At 31.6% G+C, this 19,535-nt stretch overlaps 1 protein-coding gene across 1 annotated transcript in view; it reads left to right on the forward strand.

The window, feature by feature from the left end:
* Positions 1–235: 235 nt before the first annotated feature.
* The window catches only part of LOC129222864 (potassium channel subfamily T member 1-like), a 368,024-nt gene continuing 348,724 nt past the window's right edge, over positions 236–19,535 (forward strand). Inside the window, exons 1-2 of the mRNA XM_054857422.1 lie at positions 236–287; positions 6,898–7,178. Coding sequence (XP_054713397.1) covers positions 6,907–7,178 — 272 coding nt within the window. The 5' untranslated portion in view covers positions 236–287; positions 6,898–6,906. The remainder of the gene's footprint in view (positions 288–6,897; positions 7,179–19,535) is intronic.

Genomic DNA, 19,535 nt, shown 5'->3' on the forward strand with positions numbered 1-19,535 from the left:
CCCCGGCGCGCGCGCGGCTGCTGACAGTTTGTGTTGTTGCCATATGCTTTGGATAAATAACAATGGATATAAGCCGAGTCCGACCAGTTAAGTGACCATCGAAAGATGCTTCTAAAATCTCGCTAAAATTGGAATTTTGTTGTTTGTACCTGGGAAATTCCTACGATTTGAGTGCTTATAGTGGAAAAGTAAACACTGATATGCTGTAGTCATCAAAGGGTAGTGAAGAAAAAGTTGTTTGCCCGAAAGCAAACATCGAAGAATGTTGTTTGCACTACCGACGTACGGTAAGGTCGGGAAAACTAAAAATTAATTAGTACTATTTGTTCGTCTGGTCTTCCCGTACCGTGTGGATATGTTTTTGGTATACTAAACTCGCTCTATCTGTCTCCCCTAGCATGTTCGTTTATCTTTTACTCATTTTTTATTAATTTATGCATGACTGCATGAAGTTGGGAAATGTTTGCTTCCATGTATGTTAGTGTCGACGGATAAAATAATATTTTTCGAATAAGGAATTTTATCTCTGCGTTCACAGAAAGTATGATTTGCAAACAAAATTTTTATTCTTTGTAAATTTCTGATTTATGTTTCAATTTTATATTTCATAAATATATGTCGTTTTACAAAAATTAAAATTAAATTATGACTAAGCTCAGGAATTGCTAAAAGGTTTTACTGTGATATCGCCTGCTAAAAATTAAATGGATTCTCTAACTATGAATTCCATAAAGAGTAAATAAATATCGTTTGTTAAAAAGGTAAATTAAATCACTTGATCATAAAAATTGAAATGTTCTACTTTCAAATTCTCATCTGTCTGCCAAAACCGTTTCAACTTTAAACCAAAATTCCGCACTAGACAAATATATTTTTGAATAATATATGGCTTTAAAGCAACTAAAATCACTTTAATTGCAATTTTATTTTCGCTTTCAATCCCCCATCCCTTAAATTGAAAAAAGGAAAGAAAATAAAAGAAGGAAATATAAAAACATATATTTATTTAAAATCTTAAGACGATGAACTTTTGCAAAATTATACCATGTTGAAAGTAACATGTTGTGAGAAAAGCGTTGATATATCTTTTAAAGAAAAGTTCAAAATGCTGTGGTGACGTTATCAATTTTACTTCACAAAAGAATAATATGAGTCACTCAAATTGTACGAAATGTTCTTAGCTAACATACTTAATTCTTGGCAACACTGTTTCAATAAATGTTATTAAGCAGACTTTTTTTTACTGCTGATACAATTTAAAAATTATTCAAGTTTTTCATCGACGAAATATGAATTGTTCCAAAAAACCCTTTCGTTTTGCTTTTATTGGATGCTGTTAATGTTGCATTCGTCTGTTGCATGATTGTATATATGTGTTTGATACTGCATGTTTCGTATTTAACTTCTGTATGTTTTGTGAACTTCGTGCATACAAAATTAAAAGAAGTCGATTATGTTTTGCGTATCGAGTAATGATGCTGATAAAATATATTGCTAAAAGCACATTGCGACTTTGTTATATTTCACCAGAGTCATAATTCTAAAACATAAAACATTAACGAATAAAAGTTTTCATTTTAAACATTAAACCATTAATAATGTTATTCATCTAGTTCTAATGTGGATGTTGTCAGTTTTATTTAATTTCCCCGTGTTTTCATCTTAGAAAACTTGCTGTTTTGTGCTTAAATTTGTTCAGTGTAATTCTAAAGGATTGAAAGTTGTACATTTAATTTTTCTTTTCATTAACATTTTTTCTAGAAAGCGTTCTAGAAAAACGAAAGCAGCATGAACCTTTAAATTAAATATTTACCGTAAATTAATTAAACTCATACCCTAAATAAATCATAACTTTGAACTACTAAATCATTTTTATGCAGTGTTTTGTAAAATGAAAATATCTTAAAGGTTAATTAAACATCAATTTTAAAATATAAGATATACTGATATACTTCAAAACTATTCTTCTATACGAAATTACGCACCAGTTAAAGCTAAATTGGCCCTCTTTAAAATGTTCAAAAGTTTTATACTTCACTCGCTATTCGAAACTTTATCACTGTGTTTTAGAAGTGTTTTTAGATAAGGTGAGTTGGGGGAAGTGCAGCCCTTAAATTGTACAGTTCGACTTTATTAAGGCCTAGACATTACAAGATTTGATACACATTTTTTAATTTTCATTTCGTATGTTATCTGTTTTAGTGTGTTTTCGGAGACATGAGCCTCTTAAAATCATTGCAAGTAAAAAAGTTGAAAAAAACATTTTAAACTATTGTGCTCTAGGGCCGCACTTTCTAAATAAAAATGGGGCAAGAGCATCACCTGTCTGAATTTTTTTTTTTCAAACCTTTTGAGAAAATAAGAAGCAAGTGCAATCAGTAGAGTATTTTTTCCTGATTAAAAACGATTTTTTTATTTTAATTGTCACCTAATCATCGGGAAGTTATTACATTTTTCCTAACGAAACCTGTCAATGTAAAATGAAGAACGTTCAAGAAACAATGGATTATTAAACAAAATTATGAAGTTTAATTTTTAGATTAAATAAGGAACATGAAAGATAACTTTTATTATGCTAATAAGCTTTAAAAAAAAAAATACTTGCATATTAAGGAATAATGTTTAAAACTTAAATACCAACGAACTTATAAAATATTAACTTAATAATACAAAAGATAACTATACAGCTGACAAAAGGTAACATGTCTTTGGCGAACTTAAACATATTTTTTTGTATAAGTACACTTAGTATAGTAATTAACAATTTAATTTATATTATATTCTGAAAATGTTACTTGGAATATCAAATTTCCTCTACGATCTGAAGAGGGATTTGGAAGGATTGATACAATGTCGTCGTCATGGATCTCGCTAACGTCGTCTCTTGAAGGATAACTAACACAGTGCTATAATTTCCAGCCGTTTTTAACTTTAAAAATCTAATTTCAGGGTAATTATCATCATTTATATTAGTAATTTGTCCTACAAAATGTTTAATCATCTCTTTTGTAGAAAATCTCACAAGAACCCAGTCGCCTATCTTTCTCTCCATTGGATGCCTTCCCCACTGAATGATATCTTCCTGCTGTTTTTGCTCTGTGGCAATCATTTCCTCGACTGTCATTTCATCATGTGAATCTTCCCTTAAACTCATATTTTCATTGTCGTTACTTTCTTCCTCCTCAAATAATTTCGTAAGGATTACCAATTAATTACATTGCTTCATTTAATCGTTGCGAACAAATTATATCTGTCATAAAATAACATTGCCAGATTAATGGGAAAGTGCAGCCCCAAAAAATGCGAGGCTGCACTTGCCCCTTTTTTTCGGGCCGCACTTTTCCAGTCGTTTAATTTTCTGGTGCAAGTGCAGCCCTAAAATTAATTGATTTGAAAGTAAAAAATAATAAATCTCTGCTTTAAAAATACGAAAAGTAGAAACGAAATAGTTGTACTTACGTTTTGTAAGCACGAAAAAGTGAGAACAATAACAGAAGAAACGATGATTTCTCGAACCATAACAACATGGCACTGTAGTGGGAATGAGAAAAGTTCGGAAACGAGGGAGAGCATAGAGTTACCATTCGAGTAGCGCGAACTAACGCACGCAGTGCAAAGTTATAACGTTTACCAAGCTACACAGATGGCAGCAGTCTTGTAGATATTCCTGGTTTCTGATTATTAACCTAAGCCGCACTTGCCCCAAGACCGCACTTACCCCAACTAACCTTAATCATATTGACTATGAATTCGGAGTAAAAAGTTTTAAGTATGGCTTGCTAATTCTTAGATAAAAAGTATCACCCCTTTCAATTCACTAGAGTAACAAGCAACATAATTCCCCCGTCACGTTATCAACATTTATTTTCTCTTTTATTTTTTTACACGGATTTGAATATTTAAATTAAGTGAATGTCATTTGCATTATATATATATATATATATATATATATATATATATATATATATATATATATATATATATATATATATATATATATATATATATATATATATATATATATATATATGATTTAATACGTCTTTCTATCATAAATAGTAGGAAAATACGATCAACAATTAAATTATTTGAACAAATCTAAAGAAGCGAGGATATAAACTATAGATCAGAACATCTTTATTTTTGAAGAAAAATAAAACATTCCATTCTTCACACTTAAGCGACAAATTATAACTGAAAAATCTGATTGAAAATACGAGACATTAAAACTTTTCTATTTATAAATACCTCTTATACAAAATTTAAGAATTTAGGAAATTTGAAAAGTTAATCTAAGGGAGAGTTAAATGTCTGAGAAATTCATTTTCTTAGCATAGTTATTCAATTATATCTATTGATTTCAAATTTTTAAAAAGCCTTCTTTTTTTAACGCAGTCCGAAAAATAATACTTGGTTAAAGAAAAAATAAACTTTGGTTGCAATTGTACAGCATCATTACTCTTTACGCTAAACATGAAATTTTACCTCATTTCTATACAAAGAAATCCTACTTTTATTCCTAACACCGAGTCCCGATCTTCAACTTGCACGCGTTTTATAAAAGAAGTTTAAGTCATCATAGCTGCAATGACCGGATCCGGCAGTGATTTCTTTTCTTGTGCATTCTTTTTTTTACGACTGATGAGTTATGTGCCATATGGACTTAAAGGAAAGCAAAAGCATGCCAACCAGTTTCCGCTAACAAACTCCTGGATTTTATCAAAAATGCGTCTGTCAGCCGAATAGGACAGTTACCGCAAAGTGTTGAAAATAAACTTTAAATGCCATGAGTAATTTTGAACCTCTCGGATGTTGTTTCAGGCCAGCTTTTTCTCACTGAGGAAGCGTCATCACTCATTCACCGCCCATTTCGAATTTTGAGGAAGTGAGAAAGAAAAGGATGTGAACTGACTGTTTAAAACTTAAAATAAAATGCTTGGGAAATTCTAACCGTAAGTAGACTTTGATGAAAAAAACATCGATGTCCTGATTTGTAGCAGTACTTGCTAATTCTACTAATAGCTACCACCTGTTGACCAAAAACAAATAAGAGTTTTTCCTACCATTAGTACTAGATAACTCTAACTGGTAAATTTTGACATTTACGCCCCTTGGCGTCTAAGCACTTTAATTCTTCACCCGGTAAATCTTGTAAGATATTTATTTATTTATTAAAAGTATTGCACACTACAGAAATAATCCAATTTATGGTTTTGTTCCTGTTACCATTTCTGCCACCAAATATGTTGAAGTTTCTCCTTCGTTTTGTCCTTATTATCTCCAAGTATTTACTTTTGGCACTTACAGCCCCTTGCTACAGAGTGCTTCATTTCGAATAAGACGCATTACTTTTCTAATGCTCTATAGTATTTCGTAAATTTGAGCGATGATGCTAAGAATTACGTTAACTTGAAATACTTAAGGAAGATGAAATACCCCCAGTAGAATACAAAATTTTGTTTATCGCCTCAGATGAAAAAAAATTGTACCTCGTTTTAATTCTTAAAAATGAAATGTAAAATTTTTGACGAATATTCCCAGAAGGCAATTTAAAGGCCTGAGATTTTTTAGGCCCATATTTTTTCTAATAGAGACGAAGAAATTTTCAAAAAATACATAAATTCTTGCTAACATTTTTACCTACTATACTATACAATATAGGTAATTGACAAAAGAGTTATAAATTTCAAATAGAAGAAAAACAAAATTATAAGGAGAGGGAGAAGAAAAAATAATCCGAGATTTTACAGTGTCATCCGAACAGCACCCCCATACCCCCTGGAAGTGACAGGTTCGTGGTGGTATGCAAAGAAAGTGTCACACAAGTGTGAGTGTTTAAAAGCATTTCACTACTCTCTTTCTAGAATGAGATTTACAAAGAATTTTAAGTTCCAAAATTTGTGTTTCGCATCATATGTCAAAAAACAGTTATTTTTAGTGTGTGAGACTACTTTGGTTTTTGGATTGTGCTGCAGCATGAAACACAAATATTTCTTAAGCAGAGTTACCTTCCCTTTTTTAAAATAGTATTTTAATTGTTTCTTGAAAAATCATGTTACTTATTCTTTAGAAGCATTAAAATATGCTTCAGTTATAAAACTTTTTTACAATAAAATTGTCTCTTCAAAGAGTTTAAGGACTCTGGCAAGAGAGTTAGTATACTTGCATTCGTAGGGAACGGGTAGTTACGTGCAACACGAATGTCTTTTATCTTTCAACACATAAAATATATTAAAATTTGTTTAAACCAGAATATTCGTTTTTACTAAAGAGGGTAAACAAAAGACTAATTTAATAAAGAGAGAAAGTGATAGCATTAATACGTTTAAATTTCCATTTCATAATTTTTTTTAGGCTCAACTGGCCGGCACAATTTATTGTTTCTTGAAGAGTACAGTTAAAATTGCTCAAAAATCGTTAAAAAAATGCTTCAGAAGGATTTTTATTTATTTATTTTTTTGCAATAAAATTGCTTCTTCATGCAGTTTAGGAATCTTCCAGGATACGCGAGATGTTTGTATTTCTAAGCTCCATCATTTTACAAGCTGCAGTTAAAGGGTTTACTCTCTGTGGCCGATCCGGTTACTTTTCGCAAACTGATAAACGATTACATTAAACAATACAATAATAGTCATTTAAAAAAATCTGTTTCTAGCACTTTTTTGCGGTTTAACTGACAGACACAGTACATTTGCTTAGTGAGAGTGAAGCAACTCGAAGAAATTCCTCTTGTGACTGTTCTAATAGACATTGTAAGACAATCAGAAACGCAATTTCTTGTAAAACATCATTCTAAACTGGCAAGTTGAAGATCGTGGCCTTTATCCCTTCTTTGTTCTCCTTCTTTCTGTTACCTACATGGTGTCCTTTCTTCTCCCCTTCCTCCACCCCGTGCAGGCCGATGTTATGTCCAACTTCTGGTTCGTTCGTAAGCATCCCAAGGAACGCAGGATGCCCCCTTCTTCCCCAACGTGGATGGTGGACAGTTCCGCCTGCTCTGGGGCGGGGCCTCGGAACGAGAGGCGGGGCCCCTCGCCCCCCAAGATCGAGCTGACGGCCTGCAGCCCGACAACCGGGGCCCACGAGCTCCCCCAGCTGCCCCCCAGGACTCTGGAGTTGCCAACGGTGCCCCTGCCGACGGCGGACAGCCTGGACAATATCGCTTCGCATATACCCAGGTGAGGACACATTGCGTCACTTGGGTCAATGAACATTTACTGTAAAGTCTGGAGAAGGACAAAACTATTTTTGATTCAGTTTAATTTGTTTTCGTGAATGATAATTGGAACGTATTTTTCTTATCAAATGTATATTTTCTCAACGTGGTATTTTGTTGGAACGATATAAATTCCTCAAAACGCCGTCAAATTTCATAAGTGAAATTTCGTTTTTAGACTTTTTTCCCCGCTAGCCGCAAAAAGTAAAGGCACAATTCCCATTTTGGCTGCTTTTCAAAGAAATCGCATTTAAAAAAACTGGATTTTAAGTGAAGTCGTTCTGCGCGACTGCACGACTGCAAAATCCCGCTAAGAGAGAAAAAATTGAAATTATCTGCCGTGGAAATACAGGCGTCTCTCGTATAACACGGTTAATTCGTTCCGTGTAGTATCGAAACTGTGTTATACGAGACTTTAAAAAAAAAAAAAAACTTTTAAACTTATTTTTTACATTAACTAATCATGTACATAGTAAAAATCATGTCAATATTTACCGTGTTTCATCTTATATCGAAACCGGGTTATACGAGATTTAGAAATAATGTAAATCAATGGATGTGTACGGTGTTATATCGAAACCAAGTTTCATGAAAACAAAGTAAAAACTTATTAGAGTTATCAATTACTAACAGAATGTATTAAACAAAAATGAAATTCCACCTTTTTTAAAGATAACATTCGTGATATATCTAAACCAGAAAGTATTAAAATGAAGTATAAATGTTACAATGAAGTACATTTCGTACCGTGTAATATCGAAACCGTGTTATAATGATCGCTAATTGGGTACGGTGTAAAATCGAAACCGTTTTGTACAAGTACCGAGTTATACGAGTGATGCCTGTACTATGGTGTTTGACTATTTAAGAGAAAGTTCTTAAATAGTACGCATTTTGATTCTTCAATATTTCTATAGACTTACACAGTATACGTGGTATCACAGTTTGTATTTGTTTGTTGGACTTGTTGCACGCAACACGTTTTTCGGTTTCTTATTATTATTAATGCGTCCGCTTTATCAAGTTTTATTTGTTGTTCCTTCAATTGTCAAACTAAAGCTTAACCACAGAGAGATGACGGGTGAACTGGAAGCGAAAACGGACCACTTCATTTTGCAATTGGCAGAATCAGCAAGAACGCACACGAAGGAAAGTCGCACGTTCTCGCTGATTTTACTTATTGCAAAAGGAAGTGGTTCGTTTACATTTCGAGTTCACCAGTCATCTCTCCGTGGTCAAGCTACACCATAATCTAGCGCTCAGTGAATTAAAATGATGTAGTGAATTTTATATTGCGCTCTGTAGAATTAAATTAACGATTAAACAACTTTGTCTTACTACTACTCTCTACCTACGGAGTAATTCAAAAGAAATCGTGGAGGATCATGAGTCTACCAATTTGGAAATATTGGGCCTAAAACTCTCTGGTGGAGCATGTAGGAAAGAGGGAGTTGTAACGTTACAAATGATTACTGCTAGATGTCTCTGCACTTCATGATATGCGTTTTATTTACTTTTCATTATTCAGTTCGTTAAATGGCGATCGAGGAAGAAGAAATTTGGCCTCTCCCTTCCCCCAGGTCCCCAGACCTAACACCAGGTGATTTTATCCTGATATGATATGTAAACGGTATAGAAACCTACCATTCCTGCTAATTTTGAAGAACTAAAAAATTGGATTAGTCGAGCAATTGCTTCTGTGACTGCGTACATACTACAACGTGTATGGCAGGAGTTTGAGTAAAGGTGGGATATTGTTCAGGCCTCAGAAGAAGTGCTCATAGAACATCTTTAGAATGAATAAAGTATCTAAAACATTTCGTTTTTGTACCATTTTTACTTTGGAAATATACACGTTTAAAACCCCAACATTATTTTCGAATCCCACTGCATTTCGAAAGAATTATTAAGTTAAGTATGTAACAAACATTTCGTTTTCGTGCCACTTTTACTTTTAGAAACCTACACGTTTGAAATCCCGCAAATCTTTTTGAATCACCTTGTACTTCGAAAGAATGATCAAATATGTAAAAACATTTTAGGTTTGTAGCATTTTTACACCTAGCAATATATACGGTTGAAAACCAAACCCTTCTTTTCGAAATGCTCTGTACTTCGAAAGAATGATTTAAGTATGTACGAAGTATTTCGTTTTTGTATTATTTTTACTCTTAGAAATATACACGTTTGAAATCCTACCATTCTTTTCGAATCAACCTGTACTTCGAAAGAATAATTACGCATGTGAAAACATTGCGTTTCTGTGACATTTTTAATCTTCGAAATATACACGATTGAAACTCCACCGTTCTTTCCGAAATATTCTCTACTTCGAAAGGATGATTTAAGTAAGTAAAAAACATTTCGTTTTTGTACGATTTTTGTTCGTTGAAATACATACGTTTGAAATGAGACCATTCTTTTTCCATCACCCTGTACTTCGAATGAATGATTTAAGTATATGAGAAACATTTCGTTTTTGTACCATTTTTACTCTTAGAAAAATACATGTTTGAAACCATACTATAATTTTCGAATCACCTTGTATTTTACATTATGTATAAACATTTTGATTAGGATGCATTTTTTTATTTTGTTTACTTACTTACATATTTTGCTTCCTTGATTGTGTCATGAGAGCATGACGCACGCAAAACAAAAGAAATATGCGAAAATATCAAGTTTATAGAACATTTTTCCTGGGATTTCAAATGTCGTTTCACGGTCTGAGAACTAACGTTTTTTGTGGGAGCAAATAATTAATAATTGACTAGCAAGAGGAAGTTATTTTAAGCATCCATTCATATTTCGACAAATGTGAATGCTGCATTTCCTTTTAATTAAGAGATGAAGATGCCCCTGCAAATTGCGCTGCCGAAATTGAATGTACGCGTAATACATATTTGAAAAGAAACAAAGTAATTAGTGTGTGATTCTATTAATCAAATATTCTAGTACCAAACTGCATATTTATTGCGTCGAAACTTTTACTGGAGTGATCATTTATAATGAATACTTCGCACTTATTTAAAATAATTTTTAAACACATTCAATACATTTATTTCAGTTTGTTTTATCATCTTTATTTACAACTTCATGCGCTCAGTCTTGACTTTATAATCTAACGGCAATAGAAAATCATTTTGTTTTATGTTTTAAACATGACTACTTTTCTTTTTCATTAGGTCCTGATGTGTTTTGAATGATCGTTATCAATAAATGCACTGTAAGATAATAAATACTTATTTTGTACTTGTATGAGAGAGTGAGCTAAGACGTGTCGCAGAATCGAAATACTTAACTCAGTTCGCAGCGCTAGCTATGGGGCAATATTTTAACTGTACTATTAAACATGTTGCTGATTCCAGAAGAAAGTTGAAACCTCGGTAGATCAAAATGTGTACTAATACAAGATAATTTAAAAATTTGAAGCTCCTATTGTAATATTTTGAATTACATAACACAAAAATGTGTCATTATAAATCATGGAAGTTGTTATTATAGATGTTTCAAATGTTAATGGAGGCGTACACTGATGTTCTGCACAGTAATTATTATTTGTTTAATAAGAGGCATACTTTAATTTTTAATGTTTAGTGCATGTTCTAATATTATTTTCCTCTCTTTTGCTGCTTACAAAATGCTGAATAATTAACTTTCCGAATTCGATTGTCTGAATATGTAGTGCTTTTATTTTCATACTAGCGAAACCCGCACGGCTTTGCCCGTAGTAGAAAAATTATAAGGTTTTAGTTCTCCTGTGTACTTACAAATAATGGGTGATGATTTTCTTGCCAATATTCTATGTTCATTTGTTCGTCCATATTATGGTAATTTACTCGTCCAAGATACGGTAATTTGCTCGTCCATGTTATGCTAATTTATTCGTCCATGGTCTAATAATTCACTAGGTATTGCTTCAGAGGAATTAAATCCACCAATCATGGCTTAAAATTGGAATAGATAAAGAACAAAATTGAATTTTGAAAAATCGCTTCGAGGTGCTCGCCCCTATGCTACGAACTAATTCCGAGCCACATTTCATGAAAATCGCCCGAGCGGTCTAACGCTATGCGCTTAACAGATATTTAGACATCCGGAGACACAGACATATAAAGACACAGACGTTCAGCTTTATTATTAGTAAAGACAGATAAAAAAACTTTTTTTAAAGAAAATATGCGAATAAATTTCCATAAAATACCTTTTAAAAGCGATAGATTACTTGCTCTAAAGCCTTCAGCATCTTTGTAAATTTGATACTTTTCCGAAATGATAGCAATATTAAAATACATCTATATTACCTTTGAAAATAGGCTGGTTTTTTTTTGAACATTTTAGTTATTTTACATACTATGCATGCACTCTTCCCTCTCCCCCTTTCATCCTTCTATTTTCGCCAACATTTTAGTCATACGATCTTTTACTATTTTTCATTCCTTATACTGAAAGGTTTACTGTAACCTTTTCAATTTTCACAGACATTAAATGAAGTTCAGCTGATATAAAGTAACTCTTTTCGAATGAACCTGTAACCATTTTTAAGTTGGCTTTTAATATTTGAAAATTAATTGGGGATATTCAAAATTACGGAATAAAACGTTATGGCTACTTCGGGAGTAGTAAGAATTGATGACGTGTTCAATTATGGACCATAAATTCTTTGGTAAAGTTAAAGGAGGAAATTATACCAATTAATCTTTTCTGTTTTCCTGGTTAGTGCTGATAGAGGTGAAAATATTTGTTCATTAAATATATCTTAGTTTCTGTTTCAAAGATAGTTTATTCGAAGCAATGACTGTTTTACACTTTCTATCTGATAAACCAGGGATGCCAAGGGGGGGGGGGAGGAGAGTTCACGGACAGCTTTTGATAAACTTTTCAGCCTATTGCCTAGTTGAAATATTTTAATTGAAAAACTTAAAAGAAAAAAAGAAAATGTTATTTTTTAAAATTTTCTTCTAATATTCTAAAAAAACTATTTTCGGCTTCTCTTTTATAAAGGTTTTTTAAAGTTTTGCTTATTATTTTTCGCCCTGTGATTGGTATATCAGATTACTAGTGCTTTCAATAAGAGAAACTCACATAAGAAGTTAAGAAATGTTTTTTGAAAACAGAATTATTAACCCCTTCAGTCGAAATTATTAAATACTTAACCAAAAATATTTATATCTGGTACACAGTGTAATATGGTAAAGAGCATATTATACACAAAATTTCAAGTTTGTAGGCAAAAAATTGAAAGAGTTATGATACGTCCAATATTCCAGAATTAAATTTTTCAAATTAGTATTTCAGATTTAAAAAATATGAAACATCAAACAAACTTCATTGTAAAATATTCTCTAAACAATAACAAACTATAACATAAGCGTTTGAAAGGATTAATAAAATATTATATACATATTTTTTAAAAATCAGAGAGAAAACCTCGCTTTTGCGACGAGAATCCATGTTTGAAAAAATGAGCCATTCTCTATCTCTCAATCCCTATATATTAGTGATGTCAATCCCAAAACGAAAAAATCCTTACACAAATAATAATATGCAAAACGCAAAGAGTCAGTTACAAAAAATAAAGTCAAGTAGTTTCGTCAATTACACTGAAAAACAAATGTTAACGAATTTTCTGTTCTTCAATGTACTTAGGGTGTTTCTTATAGATTTCAAGGCGCTGAAAAAGAATATGTTTGCAAAAATTTTCTATCACACCCTCTAATTTTAAGGAATTTTATTTATAAGTGTTGGATTATATCAGCCAACTTATAGCAGTTACAAGTTTACTATATTTTTCTTGAAAATGCATTTGATCCATAGACACATATTTTTTTTTTTACTCATGACAGCGATAGAACATGTAACAAGAGAGTAGAAACCGAATTCACTTTGATAAGTTTTATATATGCGACCTTAAGCAGATAGGGCTAAGCGCTCCGCATCATTTCGGTTTCACACAAGATCACGGTAGTTGAAGTTGTCTTTCGGCGCGTGGAAATGCTCTGCCATCGGTTAGCAAAGCGTATTCTTGCATATTGAAAGAATCTTACAAAAATATGAAGATATTGATTCATGAAATTGACTACTCACATCATATTTGGAGCACATGGGCAGTTTTTAAAGTAATTGTCATTTTCATTGATCTGCTACTTGATAATACACTATACTGCCATTTTCTGTGTGAGTGGACCAGCATGGAAATACATGAAAATTATATTTAAAAAAAAAAAGGGCCAGAGCGCAAACAATATATATTGCAGGTAAAAAAAAATGTGCAAAACGTTCCTCTAATCGATTAAAAAAAATATTCCTCCACCTTTACACATAAGGTTGGGATTGATGAAGAATTTCTTTAAAGAAATGGATAAAGAAGGGTGTGGATTTTAATATTTGTAGGAACAGGTTCCATCACTCATTTATGCAAAAAAATATGAGGAACCAAAATTTTGAGGCTGTGTAAGTGATTAGGAAAAGCAGCATGGGTGGATTTTAAAAATGTTTTGTTATAGTTCTTGAGAAATAATAGAAGTCCTAACCATGAAAAATTAATTAAAAACATGCTAAAAAGTTACAAAAAAAAAAAAAAAAAATAGGATGTTCAGTGTCACTGAATTTTTTATTCCGGAAAGTATGAGTGCTGTAAGCGACGAACGTGGGAAACGCTTCCACCTGGATATTTCTGCAATTGACGGGGGATATCAAGGACTGTTTACTCCTAATATGTTTGGGGATTACTGTTGGAATCTTATTAGATACATTAGATCTTATTTAAGTTTGAGTTGGTGCCAATAATAGAGCATCCGCTATTAAAGCATTTACAGCTACATAAGGTATGAAATTTAAGACATTTTTTATCAGTATCATTATTTTTTTTCATCAAAAATCTCTTCCATTTTTCTACAAATATTTAAAATATATATTTTTTTGTGTTTTATACCAGTTTTAAGCTTTGCAATTGTTCATAAAATGATGATTGACACAAATAATCCACATGTATTGAATTAATATCATTAAATTTAGATTTTAAAGATTTTGATTTTTTTCAAAAATCTGTGGGTGATGGAATATTTTTATTGTCATATTCTTTTTCAGCACCCCCTAAAATATAAAAGTTACAACTTACTTACTGAGGAACAGAAACCTTGTTGACCAGTGTTATTAAATGATTAGCATCAGTTCAAAGTTTATGTCCGGCATACCGTATGCCAGATCTGAAGGCGTTAATTTTATTTTTTGGAATGTATTCCTTATTTGTATGAACACTAATAATATAATGTTTGCAAAGCAAATTAATGTAGCAATCATTGATAAGCATAAATACTTTTAGAATGAAGTGGATATACTCAATTTAATTGTAAGTGATCATCTAAAAGTAATGCATGAGAAATTGCGTACTGAGTTCAGTTTAATATTAATTGCATATGCTTTTTAATAAAATTGATCCCAATTAAAATTTAAAATTGACGCTTACATTAATGTAATAAAATGACTCCTAAAACACAGCTTTGTAAAAAGAATTTTAACTCAACCTTTCTCCTGATAAATTAATATATTTCATGTTTCATTCGCGTTAATTATATTCCTTGAAATAAGGAACATTTCCGGGGATTTCTTTTAGCAGTTAAGATGAATCATACTTTTCTGTTTTCCGTTTGTTTTTGCAAAGCAAAATAAAAACCCTGCAGACAAAACTATGTCAAAAACTGATGTGCATTGTGATCTGAGGGTTTTTACATAAATTTCCTAATATTTAAAAAGTATCAATGAAAAAATTAAATAAGACAGAGCAAAAATACGCTTGAAGCTACCAATTTCCGGTACCGAAATAAGTTTCGCTATTACTTTGAATTTGTGATGGATGGTCTTTGTCTTCTAATTAATATTCGTCTGATTACTACGAGCTTATTGTATATGCATGGACACATACACATATGTTCTATATGCATACATATGTACTGCAAACTTACATATGTAACATACGCACACATAAATACATGTGTGCATGCAGGTCTACGTAAAAAAATCGTTAAAACGTGCAGCTTTCAAATAACAAAAAAGTAATCTGATTCAGAATAAAAAAGAAAATACAGTTTAAATAACTAAAGACGAGGAGAAAATATCTCATTATGTTAGAAGTAATTCTTCTATTAGTCTTGTTCTACATCGAGAAACTTTGACGAACATTATTTTCCTGCCTTTGATCTTTGGATAACGCCACGAAGTGAATAAATTATTAACGGAAAATAAGAATTTTCGTCTTTAGGGGCAGAATAATTTATAATCTTGTTGAATAAAGGTGAACCTGCTAGTCATTATTATTCCCTGGTTCTCGGTTCAGTGGCGTTCTAGGAAAAATTTAATTAAAATTTCTAAGAAGATATACCTTCGGATTCCATACGGGAGTATTGGTTGAGGGAGCTAGCTGCCTTTCCTGAACAGTTGGCCTATTTTTCGTAATAAGGATCACTTTTTACTGTTTAGAATTTCATGCTCGAAAACTATTTGGACGTATGCATCGCGCTACTTGCAATGAGTCATTCTTAAAATGGAACTGTCTTTTCCGAATACATTATTATATTCACCACAATGTCAATGTTTTAATTATTATGTATTTGAATTTTGAAATGTATTCCTCATTTTCTCTTTGGTTTGTCTCATTAAACAGGAATATATAGGGGACTAACTAGAGTAACAGTAGTCAACAACCTTGTAACAATAGTAAACAACGTTGAGATAAAGCACACGTTTGCAACTGAGAGCTGACACGTGTTTCGGGGTTTCAACGAACTCATTTTTCAATGCAAAGAAGGGTGAGCTTTCGGATGAAAAATCATAAAAAAAAAAAAAAATAAATAAAAAACGAGTAGAGCAGAGGACAATTTTAATATTAAACCATGAAGATTAACAAAACAACTAAGACCCAATAAAACCTATAGCCGATTTTTTTTACAATTTCCTGGAAGAAAAACTGTTAAGCGAAAAATTTCTCAAAAAAATCTTACAAGCCAGGAGCTCTCAAAGTGGGTGGTGGGTGCCGCAAGGAGAGCCGAGGCCCACAATACCAATATATATACATATATATAAGGATAAATAAAATAGATTGATAGGGGTGACGTAATAAAGTTCTAATTCTACAAAAGGTGCGCGAGTAAGAAACGTACACACACCCCTGCTGTAAGCAATGAATTTCTTCATTTTTAATAAAGCCACAACTGAATAACTTATCAAAATTGCTGTTGTAACAAACTATGTAAGGAAGCGATTGTAACATTTACAGAATTGCAGAGGAAAACATAATGAAAGAAAAACAATGTAAATTAGTTGATTAAAAAACAAAATATATGCAGAAAGTAAAAAATAATAATTAATGTGAAAACAAATAACAACGAGCGGCGGAAAAATGCCAGTTACTTAAAAACACAGCGAGCAAGAACAAACTACAAAAATGGAACCCAAACTGAATAAAAATCCGGAGTTTCTGTAAGGTCGTTATATAAATAGAATATTTTCTCAGAGTATGAGAAAAGACGTTAAAGCTCCAAAACACAGGTATGCAATCAGTTGCACATTTTTATGGACGAATTTGTAGTCTAATCCTGCGTTTCTTCTATTCGACTTCTTCGGAATTTAAAGTAAAATTTTTCTTTTATTTAATAAATAATATCAAGTTCTTTAATTTTTATCAAAGAAGAAGTCTAGAAACAAAATTACATTAAATATTAAAAAATATTTTTCGTTAACAACAGGCTCATTAAACAACTTTTTAATTCCACCCTAACATTCTTCTTTTTTATCTTCTTTTTTTAGCATCGTCATTCAAGAAAAAAAATCAATAAATACAACAGTCGACAATGGGATCGTTTCCAAAATTGTAAAAATATTTTTTTCTGAAAGAGCATGTTTAAAAAACATAGGATCTGACCATTTTTTAAATAATTTGTTTAAGTTTTATATTTTTAAAAAATTACTTAAATCGGTGCGCTTCCATTGTTTACGCTTCTGTCGTGTGACATTACAAATGATGAAATGCCATTCATTGTTGACATTCACAGAACAAAATATTTAATTCGCATCTTTACTCACGTGTATTGGCAACAATATGGTTGACAGCAAGCGCAGAGCGCAATATTTTTTTCGCTTCTTGATTGTCATAACGTGGAACCGTGGTAGAAAAATGCGCCATATTGCATCATTGTGACGTCATAAAGACCACGCCTTGTTTTCAAAATCGACGTTTTAAAAAATTAATTTAAAAATAACTGTTGGGAAAATGAAAGTATTTTCTGGGTCCATGTTTTTTTTTACTCATTCTATCAATTTCAGTAACTAAAAGTAGTACTTTTGATTGAAGGAAAGAACTCCAATAATTAAGGCAAACAAATATAAAACAAGGATGACCACACTAAATTGGTAGAAAATAAATCCACAGCTCAAACGATAAATTTAAAAATAGCAGTAAGAATCTGATTTTGCTTTTCGTTTTATATTATGTAACTTAAAAAAGTACCTCATTATTAACGGTGAAAAAATATAATTCATATCTATTAGGGAGAAGAAGAAATAGGAGATGTAATTCAATTGATAAATATATATTTCCAGATTTCTTGCCAGGTTTCTCTATTTTTAAAAAAAGACAAATAAAAGGTCAACTAAATGCCTCCGGATGACTTAACGAAAAATAGCGAATAAAAAATCTTCTGCCAGTTTCAAACCAATGGAATCCTCAATTTAGTCCTTAAAAATTTTACAAAAACACAATACACGTATACGCTCCAGAAAAAGAAAAAAAGAAATCGAAAGTAGTGGAACATAAATTGCCGAACAAACATCTTTTCACTTTTTCTTGAATTTTTCTTCAGGTAAACATACCAAACATCCGTTTCCCTCATTCTTACAACTGTTTTTTAACTCGCATTTTTAAGGCAAGAATCGAGCAACAGAAGTTGCAAACGCAAAAAATGGAGCATTATCAAAAATCCGGATCGGTAAATTTGAACCATTCTTTTATACGAGAACAAAAATTCTAAATTTCCAATATTAAATTCGTTTATTAAATTTTATTTGCTTTCTTTTAAAAATGCTTAAATCAAATTTTTATTCTTCTTTTGAAACAGTGGAATTTCGAAATGGTGCGAGGCATTCAAGTATTTTTATAGGTTAACAAAATCCAAAACCAGCACTTTTATAAGTTTAAATGAAACAAAATCGTTTCTATATGTTACAAAATATACATGTCAAAACATAAATTTAAATTTTTTTCTGGCGCTTTTTGAGTGGCGGGTAATTGTGTCAAATATTGGTTGCAAATGAATTTGTTATTATCGGCCGTAGGCTATACTAAGAATTTCTCCAATAGTTCTCCTTAGCAGTTTTCGAAAAAAAAATTACTTTTAAACAACCTTTCCACAACCTTTATTTGTTACTTTTAAAAGAAAGATTTCTGCAATTTTGTAGTATTTCTCAGCACGTTTCCTTGTTTAACGAGTGTTTTTCTCGAAAAAGTCGTTAAAGTATAGGCGGAGATGGGGTACTTTCAACCGCGGGGCACGTTGGACCGGTCACAATTATTTTAAGACCATTAATTTTTTTTTTATGACTAACACGTATGGTCCTACAAATCGTACAATGAAATCACATGGTACAGTTATATAGAACGAATTTTATAATAGTGTTGATTCAGTAATCCTGAATAGTTTTCAGAAAACTAACTTTATTTTTTTAATGGTTAAATCAAAAAAAAAAAAAAAAAACTCCTTTCTTAAAAGTAAGTTCCCTCTGTTCATAATGATTTGTATTTTTTTTCTTTTTCTGACAAAAAGAAAAAAATATATGACAGCAATTTTTCAGACCAAGAACTTGGTCTAATCTTTATGGGACACGTTGGACTAGACCAACCTACCCCACATAATTTAAAAACTTTTTTTTCTCTTAAATCTTAACAATTAAGTTATAGCTGGGGAGCTAAACGACAAAAATCGATGGAAAACTGCAAATTGTGATAAGAAGATACCACTTGGTAGGAATGTTGTTTACGACTATTAAATGAAATTAAGACCCAGAGGCACTTTCAAAAACTGTTTAAATCCAAGATGGCGGCGTTTTTCAAAATGGCTACCCATAATATAGTTTTTTTAATACATGTCGCACAAAAGAGGTTTTTATATAGAATTATGGATTTTTCAGGACACAGATTTCATTTTGCATGTACAAAATAAGGTAAATGTTCATTTTGGTGTTTTTTTTTAAAATATAATTATATTACTTACAAAAGAAATTACTTGCTCAATGTAAAAATAGGAAAAATTTTAAATGCAAACATTAG

This window comes from Uloborus diversus, chromosome 5 (assembly GCF_026930045.1).
Source record: "Uloborus diversus isolate 005 chromosome 5, Udiv.v.3.1, whole genome shotgun sequence".
Taxonomy (NCBI): Eukaryota; Metazoa; Arthropoda; class Arachnida; order Araneae; family Uloboridae; genus Uloborus; species Uloborus diversus.